At 41.1% G+C, this 11,703-nt stretch overlaps 1 protein-coding gene across 1 annotated transcript in view; it reads right to left on the bottom strand.

The window, feature by feature from the left end:
- Positions 1-11,295, bottom strand: part of LOC311056393 (retinoic acid receptor alpha-A-like) — a 39,265-nt gene extending 27,970 nt beyond the window's left edge. Inside the window, exon 1 of the mRNA XM_084072966.1 lies at positions 9,937-11,295. Within this exon, the coding sequence (XP_083929092.1) occupies positions 9,937-10,159 (223 nt within the window). The 5' untranslated portion in view covers positions 10,160-11,295. The remainder of the gene's footprint in view (positions 1-9,936) is intronic.
- Between the last annotated feature and the right edge of the window lie 408 nt (positions 11,296-11,703).

Raw genomic sequence — 11,703 nt, forward strand, 5'->3', positions numbered from 1 at the left:
TTACAGTCTCGACAGTCTGTCAAGTAGATTTAAGCTTCTTGTTTACAAACATTATTACCGGGTGTGTGCGCTTTAAGGGGGCAAAACCGCTTTGACCGAAACGCACACACGCGCACGCACTCTAATCAGCTGTGTGTGATTAGAGTCAGCTAGAGCCGTGAGCCGCAGTGCCGTGACCCACGTGACCTTAACCCATTAAGACCGGGAAAAGCATCTGTCATTTTAGATTTGAACCACTTTAACCATTATCTTATACTTTGGCTATTCAAAAATAGCAGATATACAAGCTCATAGCGCGGCACCGAGTGCCGCGGCACTATGAGCTTGTAGATCTGCTATTTGTTTGAAAAATCATGCATTTTTTTGCAAATATATATATATATATATATATATATATATATTTATATATAGCTTCTGGGGATTCTACAAAGGTCTTCTAAATCCTAACAGTTTTTTGAAAAAACTTATGTTGCTATAATATCAGTGGTTCTCAAACTTTTTCATGTCAAGGACCCCCAAAATGATATGCCTTTGGCCGCGGACCCCTATCTCAAAAATATGTTGTTCCAGGGACCCCCCAGAAGCAAAGATTAGAGTTAAAAATGTATATATATATATATATATATAGTCAAAGATTTGCACAAATGTTCACGATTTTTCAAAAATAGCCAGAAAATGCAAGAAAGATGTGTTCCAGATATGATAATAAAGACTGCTGCGTTGTGTGACCCTCTAGTTATTCAGAAACCCGTCTATGGTGCACACGTACTTTGTTGATCGGAGTCCCCCAGGGGTCTATACAATGTCCTAGTTTGATCCCAAATTACAAAGAGAGCCTGCTTTGTAATATTGATTTCAATGTGTGTTCGACAATATTACTGAGGCAGGTACTGGTTTGTGATACTAAAATGTTCAGAAATCTTTATTTTCATTTTATTTTCGTTCACGTAATGTATTCATAGTGAGAAAAAAATTTATTGTATCTGTGCAATTATATATATATATATATATATATATATATATATATATATATATATATATATATATATATATATATATATATATATATATATATATATATATATATATATATATATATATATATATATATATATAAAACCAAAAAATAACACAAGGGGCTCATGCGGTCCCTTCTAACCATGAGGAAAACATCTCTATGCAGAGTTTATGACCTTTTGAGTGCTGAGGAAGGTCTCTTCTTACACGTGTTGATAACATTAGCCCACTCAGAGATAAGACCTTGAGGAACTCAACAAAGCATAGATCTGCCTTGCATTTTAAGCCCCGAGGCTAAACATAGCGCAGAAAGCAAATTAGCCGGCTTCCTCGCGCTATCTTTGTACCAGTAATTAGTCCAAAAATAGATAGCAGCATGGACGACAACACTACTTACACAAGTTAGTTAGTTGATGGTAATTATTGATTGTAGTCGCCGGTACTCAAGATTACTGAGGAGGGCAAAAGGTTGGTTTGAGATTCTCTGAGTGGACTTGTTTCACCCTCTCTATCCCTATCTATCTGTGACATCTGCGTACAGTTGGCGATATCAAAATCAGGATTGCAAAACAGGTTGTTTAAGTCCAGGAATCTGATACTCATCTGAAGACAGCATCCAGAGTAGACATGTTAATAAGTCCCCTGAAGCCTTTATTTGTTGCAGTGCTCTAGATAGATAACTTTATTGATCCAACGGGGGAAATTCAGGCTCCAGAGACAGCACAGCAGTAAAAAGTTACAGATACAGGGCAAAGAAGTACAGAAGAGTTAACAACACTCTCAAACAAATGTGAATACAGGGTGCTAAATCTAATTAGAAATCTATGTTTCTCCTCACTTTTATTAACCAGTTAAGCCTTATTACCGGTATATACTTCATCGTACGATGGTGCCACGTGGCGGAAATAGCTGATCTTACAATGCAGCACGACACGTGAGCTGCTAGATGAGCTTTTTTTTGTGCCATTTTCTAACGTTTTTTGTATTTGTTTTTTAAACTTTCACCTATTATATAACAAGCCCAAAATAGAGACGCATACTGAAGAAAATAGTTTCAGTCGGTAGCCTACTAGCCTGGGATCAATACAATTTTCGGGGTTTCTGATCCGGTCGGAGCGGAAATAACTTTATAACGCCATCAGGTGGCCCGAACACACGACCCGAACCTCCGGCGCCGTGCACCTCCAAAATGATTACCCTAGTTTAAAATGTGTTTAGTTTGGTCAAATCGGTTTCTTTTGGCATAATAATCATTTGGTATGTCCATCTTTTATTCTAACTTGCAGCATGACTAGTGAGACCAAACTAATTGATTCGCATTATGTGCAGAACAAAAACAATGCGACGCCAACCGGAACACGATCGTTTTTTTTTTCCCTCCTTTTTTCTAAACCGGATCACATGCAGCACCAGATCACACGGGCCAGTTTGGATTTGGAACAAATACCAGGCTTTCCTGGAAAGGCTGGTGACGCGTGGTTAGCCTACACACGTGTTGGCTTTAGCTGAATACAATCCAAAATACCCTTAAGGAGGTTCTTTATTGTGATTATCAGCACACTGGTGATGACATACAGTAGGTACAAGGTAGAGTTCATTCTACTTAACACATTGGGTGCCAAAACCGTATATATACGGTTTTTGAAAAAAAAAAAAAAAAAAAAATCAAAATTTTTTTTTTACAATTTTTTTTTATTTTTACCTTCTAAGCACCAGGAGATATCATTTTCCGAAGATTATGACTCCAATCCACTTTCTGGTTAACTTATGACTTCAAAATCCTGTATCTCGGCTCCTAAAAAATGGTTAAAAAGTCCTGGCACTCAGTGTACTCTGTTTTTAAAAAAACCTGGCACCCAATGTGTTGTTAAGTAGCACTGGCATGAAAGAACTTAAACTGCACAACTTAGCCACTTGGTTGGTGTTGGTATTGGTTATTTTTTTTTGCTTATGTTAACCCCAAAATATGGATGCTGGGGTTCAAGTGGTTAATGTATAGCATTACTTATACAAGTCTACCTAAAGCTACAATACGTAACAAGCGGTAAGCTTTATGTCAGTTGTTGTGTCACTCTCCCGATAGAGAGGTGATTGCAACAATGTCCGAGCTACAATAAATATGGCGCCGCATCTAGTGTCCTTTCTGATGCTTCAAATGCCTTTATTGACATGGTCAACCCGTCGGTCTACGACCTACCCGACACCGGGGGTGTCACTGCATTTCTCAATGGAAGAGTAGGGAGAGCCCACTGCAGAAGTGTTAGCTATATTGTACAACATGCTCTATCATACAGATTGGTTGAAATAACCTTTTATTCGTTCAAATAAGCTCCATAGTGTAGCTTTAACTATTATCCAAGTCAACTTAATTTGGATTTTTGCCTAGATGTGGACTTTAGCTCAGTTTACTGACTTCAACCAGCAATGATCCACACACGCTCACGCACGCACACACACACAAGAATGCATGCACTCACGCAAACATGCATGCACGCACACAAGCACGCACTCACACACACACACACACACACACACACACACACACACACACACACACACAGATAGGCAGACAAAGGCATGCCTTTCCAGAGGACTCCGTCTAGGACATATGAATTAATAACCAGTTTTCCAGGCCTGCTGTTTTAGCATTTATCTGATGACACTGCAGAGTGTAACACATACAGGTGAATGTACACCAAAACACACACATATACACACGCACACACACAAACACACACACACACACACACACACGCACGCACACATAAAAGCAGCTCCTTTCCCGCGTTGCCAGATTCTGTGAGAGAAACAAGCAACCGGGTCTAGGAAAACCAAAACCCAAAATAAGCGGCTATGGGCCACACATGAGCACTTTAACATATACATCAGCTATTTGAAAAGAGCAGATCTACAAGCTCACATGCGACGCGTTGTGAGCTTGTAGATCGGCTATTTTCCAAATAAAATCTTGCGGGGGAAATTATAATAAGCAGATCTGGCAACCCTGGCTCCTTTCCCCCTTCATACACACACACACACACTCACACTCAGGTCAAACTTAGTCAGTAGACCCTGACATTCCCAGACAAAGTGTGTGTTGGTATGTGACAGAATGTGTGTGTGTGTGTGTGTGTGTGTGTGTGTGTGTGTGTGTGTGTGTGTGTGTGTGTGTGTGTGTGTGTGTGTGTGTGTGTGTGTGTGTGTGTGTGTGTGTGTGTGTGTGTGTGTGAGAGAGACAGAGGTCAGTCAGTGCGCAGAACTGATGACTGGGCAGCTGACACTGGAGAGGAGAGGAGAGGGAGGGAGAGACGGAGATATAGGTCAGTTCCCAAATGTCTGTGAGTCATTGCTCTGGATCACACCCAATCACACACACACACACACACCCAATCACACACACACACACACACACACACACACACACACAGCTATCCCCAAACCCCCTGCCTCTGAATGCCGGTGGAGCAATCGCTGAGTGTGTATGTCCGTCCTGTGTCCATCTGGCCTGTGTGTGTGTGTGTGTGTGTGTGTGTGTGTGTGTGTGTGTGTGTGTGTGTGTGTGTGTGTGTGTGTGTGTGTGTGTGTGTGTGTGTGAGAGTCTGGGTACATGGAAGGCCTTTTTTTATTGCAGTTTGACCCTTGAACCTGTTCCACTCTCCATTCCAGTGAGGAACGAGGAACACACACACACACACACACACACACACACACACACACACACACACACACACACACACACACACACACACACACACACACACACACACACACACACACACACACACACACACACACACACACACACACACACACACACACACACACACACACACACACAGAGAGAGAGAGGGGGTGTCTCCCCTATCTTTACAACTATAGTTTATGAGCACTCTCCTCTGTGTTTCTGTCTCTATTTAACTTCCTCTCCGTTTCTTTAGCTTTTGAAGGAGGGAGGGTCTCTCACACCCAGTCTCTCTCTCTCTCCCTCCCTCTCTCTCTCTCTCTCTTTTCCAGCTACATCTTCCTCCCAGACTCATACATTCTAATAGGAACACACAGTCGCAAACAAACAAACAAACAAAACAAATCAACACACGAATGGCTCTCTGTCACGCTAGGTTTAGCTGAAGCTGAGATTGTGATCAGAAGAACTCTACTCTACAGAGAAACAACCAGGTCACACTGTGCATGCACTGCAGGCAGTGGTGGTCTTTACTTAAGTAAAAGTACCAATACTGCAATATAGAAATACTCTGTTACAAGTAAAAGTCCTAGAATTCAAAATGTGCTTGAATTAAAGTACGCAAGTATTGGCATCAACATGTACTTTAAGTACCAAAAGTAAAAGTACCAAAATGTTTGAAAATAGCAGATCTATAAGCTCACAGCGCGACGCGTTGTGAGCTTGTAGATCGGCTATTTTCAAATAGCTTTATGTATAAAATAGGGCTAAAGTGGTTAATGTATGTTTTATAATGTAATAGTTTATATCTGAAAAGTAACTAGTAACTAAAGTTTTCCAATAATTGTAAGTGGAGTAAAAGTACAATATTTGGAAATTGGAAATATTCAAGTAAAGTACAAATACCTCAAAATTGTACTTAAGTACAGTACGTAAGTAAATGTGCTTAGTTACTTTCCACCACTGCATGCAGGCAAGGCAGAGATTCAGATGGAGGGTTCAAGAAACTTAACATGGACACAGCTTGCACTCCTTGGCGTCCCTATTTTGGGCATGTGTTATAGGCAAAAACGTTCAAAATTAAAAAGAAATTAAGATCTACCTCACGCTTCACATACAGCTATACCTTTGCATATGAACTGTAAACTGTATGTGTATGATTGTTGATACTTGGCTCTATGTCTGGGTATTTTGCTTTTATTTACGCCCATTATTGTTACCAAAGCAAATTTTACCTTTCTATCTAATTTTATTTCATTGTTATCCACACTGATGTGGAAGCTTGAAGTACCAGAATTTCACAGTCTATAATGGCGCTATACCAGCTGTATTGTATGTGTATTATGTGACAATGAACACCTTTCACGTGGAAAACTTCCCGTGAACAGAACACAGTTGTGTGTGAAGTGTATCACATTCACAACGTGTTACACACACAATGTAATCCATTGGCTTGCTCCGACGCTGTTTGTCTGTTGGGTCAGTTAGAATCTGTGCGCAACCTTTACGAACAGTGACAACTATTGTTCACTCACACTAGTTACCGAGTTAGGCTATGCTGAGGATATCGACTGGCGCAAAAAACACAGAATGAAAACAATCTGTGTCATTTTTTGATTTGAGCTAAAAAGCATTAGTTTACACTTTGGGCTATTAAAAAATAGCAGATATACAAGCTCATAGCGCGGCACCGAGTGCCGCGCTACGAGCTTGTAGATCTACTATTTTTTTAAATCTTGAAATTCGTGCAAATCTTTGAATATATATTATTTTAAAGCGAACATTTTTTTAACTAAAATCTTTGCTTCTGGGGGGTCCCTGGAACCAAATATTTTGAAATGGGGGTCCGCGGCTAAATTCATATTGTTTTGGGGGTCCTTGACATGTAAAAGCACCACTGACATAGAAACATAGGTTTTTCAGAAAACTGTTGGGATTTAGAAGACATTTGTAGAATCGGCTTCAGGTTTTCATGGGTTAAACGAAGGGGGCAAAGAAGAACAAAATTAGAACATGTAATGCCAAATGACAATCTCAACTCACCTCTAGTTTCATTTAGTTAGTCAGTTAATTGACATACTTACACTTAAAGCCTGTTTTTATACCTGGAGCTGTAATGTAGCAGTGAAGAGACAGACACATGCTTCACCTCTGCCAACGGAGTTTAGCCTGTGTTTTAACCTCAATTGATTTGTTTGTCTGACTGTTGGCAGGGTAAATCCAAATGTTGTTATCGGATTTGCATGAAACTTAGCGGAAGGTTTGGTCAAGGGGCAAGGAAGAACTGAAGGAACTTTTCTGCACCGATTCCATTCGGAAATGCAGACCCTGGTGTCAGGTAGGACACCTTCTGGTCGACACTATCGGTACATAATTACTTATAGTTGAAGCAGATGGCGCGACGGAATGGACACTAATGTGCCCTGCCGTCTTTATTGTACTTTGGACATCGTTGCGATTTCTTCTCTCCATCTTCAGAGGGAGACAATGTACATAAAGCTTACGGATTTAGCTTTAATGGCCGTATCAAACAAAATGTGTTTCCAGCAACTGAACAAATAACCAAACCGTGGTTAACGCTCAACTATTCGACACATTATACAAATGACATATCTTAACAACCGCATAGCACTGGCAGATGAACTCTGAGTGCAATAATTCTAGTTTAACCCATTAAGACCTGGAACGCATCTGTGTCACTTTTTGATTTGAGCTAAAAAAGCATTATTTTACACTTTGGCTATTCAAAAATAGCAGATATACAAGCTCATAGCGCGGCACCGAGTGCCGCGCTATGAGCTTGTAGATCTGCTATTTTTGAAAAATCGTGAAAATGTGTGCAAATCTTTGAATATATGTATTCTTCTAAAGCGAACATTTTTAACTCAAATCTTTCCTTCTGGGGGTCCCTGGAACAACATATTTTCAGATGGGGGTCGGCGGCCAAATACATATCATTTTGGGAGTCCTTGACATGAAAAGGTTTGAGCACCACTGATATAGAAACATAGGTTTTTCAGAAAACTGTTTTGAAAGACATTTGTAGAATCGGCTTCAGGTCTTGGGTTAAAAAATGTAATAATAAAAGCATTGTGATTTGTTAGATATATTGCACATGATATATCTGATCTCTCTCAGGGATGTAGTGACTCTCACTCTAATAATCTGACGTTTTTCAAGAAAAACTGGTAGTGGCTGGTAACTTTAACCCGTTAAAACCAGGCAAGCATCTGATTCTGTGTTATTTTAGATGTTGGCGTTGGCTATTCAAAAACAGCAGATCTACAAGCTCGCAACGACTGATTCAGAAGGCATTAAGAATCGGCCTCAGGTCTTAATGGGTACAAATCTGGTAGCCACATTGGCTACAAGAAAAAGTGAACGTCAAGCCCTGCTGACAATAGCACACAGCTGTGTAAAGACGTTATGTCAGTCCAACAGCATCACCTCAATCAGCCCCGTCTCCAGTCATGTCAGGTGACTTTGGGCGGCTGCTTTCATAAGGTCTGTGTGTGTGTTGTAAACAGGACCTATTGAACAGTGTTGCCATGTCTGCTTATTATAAGCGACTTTGGGCTTGTTTTTCTGTAAAGTTGTTTGTAAATATCGGTAGTTGCAGGGGGTTTTGGCCGGGTCTTGTTTTTAAAGTGTTGTTATCTGGGCTTTGTATTGTTTTAATTATTGCTAAACCAATTCTCAAACATCTGTATGTCAAGGACGCCCCAAATGTATGTATTTCTCCACAGACCCCCTTCTGAAAAAAAAAGATGTTTTAAATGTATTCCAGCATTCGCGACTTGTTGTGAGCTTGTAGATCGGCTATTTTCAAATAGCCAATATAGCCTGTTTATAGGTTTAAAGTGCTCATGTAGCCTATAGTCACTTCTTTTGGACAAATATTGTACTTTTACTCCACTACAATTATTTGAAAACTTCTACTACTAGTTACTTTGTAGATTTTGATTATTATTACAAAACATACATTAACCACTTCAGCCCTAAATACATTTCGGCCATTTGAAAATAGCAGATCTACAGATCTGCTATTTTCAAATGATTTTCATACATAGATACCTTGTGAAATGGGACATGCATAATGAGTACTTTTACTTTTGGTACTTTAAGTATATTTTGATAACAATACTTTTGTACTTTTACTCAAGTACATTTTGAATTCCGTACTTTTATACTTGTAACAGAGTGTTTCTACATTGCAGTCTTGATACTTTTACTTAAGTAAAACATTTGAGTACTTTGTCCACCACTGGTCCACTCCCTCCCCAGCCCCCACTGAGAGAAGCACAGCTCCAGTGCAGCTTGCAGTGGGGTCTGACCTCCCGGTCACCTTTGACCTACAGTGGGGCTGATGACACATTGCAGGAATCACAGTTGGGGTGGCAGCTCCCTCAATTAAAATGTAAATGGGAGCAGTAATTCACATGCCCTCCCCCTCTCTCTCTCTCCCTCTCTCTATCCCCCTCTCTCTCCCTTTTGCTGTCTCTCTCTCTCATGAATCTATTACTTTGGTTAAAAGAAAGTCCACTTCCAGAACACTACATGTTTAAAAGTGAACTACTAATTCATGATGTTGTTGTTGTTGTTGTTGTTGTTGTCATGTTCCCTACAAGTTGATAACAATCTGAAGAAGCAGGGGTCAGATGGAGAGTGAACTGACACCCTTTGGTTGTCAAGAGTGATCAAATAAATGCACCTCTACTTGGTGCTGCGATTGCTATAGTTTATTATAGGCAACCTTAACCCCCTGTTAATAAAAGAATGTATCTCCAGTGAGTCTAATGGAGTTATCAGTGGTTCTCAACCTTTTCAGGCTGTGACCCCCCCCCCCCCCAAAAAAAAGACAAATCATATTGAACTGGGGACCCCCCCACCCGGACAAGCACTTGGAATTGTAGGAGTTGAGGGAGGCATTACATTCTGTTTTGACTCTGTTCCACAGATAAATATTGTCAAAAATGTTGCCTCTTTCTTAATATATTATTTGGCCAGCGTTTGAGTGATTTTTTTTATAGTACAGTTTGCTAATTACCTTTGATGCAGTAATACTCTTTATTTTAGGTATTAAAAAGGTCTTACAAGTAATGAAATTGTCACTCTACTGCTGTCATCTCCTTTACTGTCATCTGGGACCCCCCCCCCCAACAAAAAAAAGCATGTTCTCAACCCACAGGTTGAGGACCACTGAGTTATAAGTGACATAAAAAGAAGCTATTACTTACAGTGGTTGGATCCGCTCCAGTGTCTGGCGCTGACCAGGGACCCCCCTCCAAACGGCCTGGGGAGACCACCTCCTCCTCCAGACATGGACACCAGGGACCCCTTCTCCGGCCCCCCGAGGCAGGACCCCAGGCCCGGGGGTCTGTGGTAGTAGTCCATGCTCAGGAAGGAGCTGCAGGGGCTCGGGCTGGGGCTCAAACCCACCACGTCCACGCTTTCATACATATCCCCAATGAGATGAGGGAGGGAGGGGGGATTAGAGAGAGAGAGAGAGAGAGACAGAGAGAGAGAGAGAGGCGAGACTCACAACCCTCTTTGATCTTTTTTTCCTGTCAAAAGAAGAGAGGATCAAAGCAGCCCAGGCAGAGAGAGAGAGAAGATTTCACATCTTCATAACAGCCTCGTCTCTCAGGATGGGAGGAGAGAGAGAGAGAGAGAGAGAGAGAGAGAGAGAGAGAGAGAGAGAGAGAGAGAGAGAGAGAGAGAGAGAGATGGGGGGGGGGGACAGGGGGGGTTGACCGGTCACTCCGTCCTGAGTGATGACCTCTCAGGGACGTAGAGCCTGCTGACTGTAACAACAACTAGTTTGTTGACCAACTTTTGCAGCCTGAGTGTCCGTGTATCTGGATAAACAACACCATAAAAAAAAACAGTAGTAGTTTGTAAAAAAAAAAAAAAACGTGTCCCTGTGTATGTGCTACAAGTCCATTCTGACCCACTATATAACGCCCGAAATCCGAATCCAGAGTGTCCTTTAAAGGTAAAAAAAAATCCGTCGCCGGGTTAAAAATTCTAATGATTATTTATAATAATAATAAATGTTATTCATAATAATAATAGCCAACAACAGCAGCATCCAGGGAGCTTGTCGGCAAAACGCATAGAAAAATGTCAGTTGGGTTTGCTGCCTGGACACTTAATAGCCTATGTCAGAAACAAAAACAGCACAATCTGCTACTATGTGTCCAATCCGTAGAACAGGGCTCTTACAAGCAGAGCAGAGATAAGCAGATCATTGTGCTCTCTGCTAGGTGGATCCAGTGATCCGGTGGATCCGTGCAAAGACTGAGGCAGAACGAATGGAGCCGCGCGACGCCGAGAGTAAATCCCGTTTAGAGACACAAAACCCCCCGACAGACAGACACAAAACAGCCGTCAGAACGCTTCTCTCCACTTCCAACGAAAACGCTTCTTTCCACTTCAACTTTCCGAAGATAATATGGTTCTTCTGTTCGCTGTGTGAACGTCGTTCACTGTGAGGTAGAATAGATGAGACTAAATATCAACACATAGTTTACACTTCCCTCTCTGTCTAGTTGTGTGAGTTGTTTAACAGAGAGAAAGAGAGACTAGATCCAACGAGGTTGTGTCGATGTCCTGTATTAACCTCTACCCTGCACTCGTTGGCTTCCCCCTTCTCTCTCTCTCTCTCTCTCTCTCTCTCTCTCTCTCTCTCTCTCTCTCTCTCGCCAGTGTTGCCAGGTTTTGCGAGGGAAACAAGCGATGTGACGCGTTGTGAGCTTGTAGATATGCTATTTTCAACACACAAAAAAATCTTGAAGAAAATGTGGAACACTTTAACAACACAAATCTTCTAGAATAACATATTTCATATGGGGGGTCTGACTCAGACAAATAGGCTAGGCTACATATTCATTTGGGAAAATAAATAGTTGAGAACCACTGTTTAAAAAAACAAAAACAAGCCCAAATAAGAAACTGCTTTTTAGAAACCAGTCCAAAAAACAGCAACCCGCAACTACAAATCG

Source organism: Gymnoscopelus microlampas (assembly GCF_963454915.1).
Source record: "Gymnoscopelus microlampas genome assembly, chromosome: 11".
Lineage (NCBI taxonomy): Eukaryota > Metazoa > Chordata > Actinopteri > Myctophiformes > Myctophidae > Gymnoscopelus > Gymnoscopelus microlampas.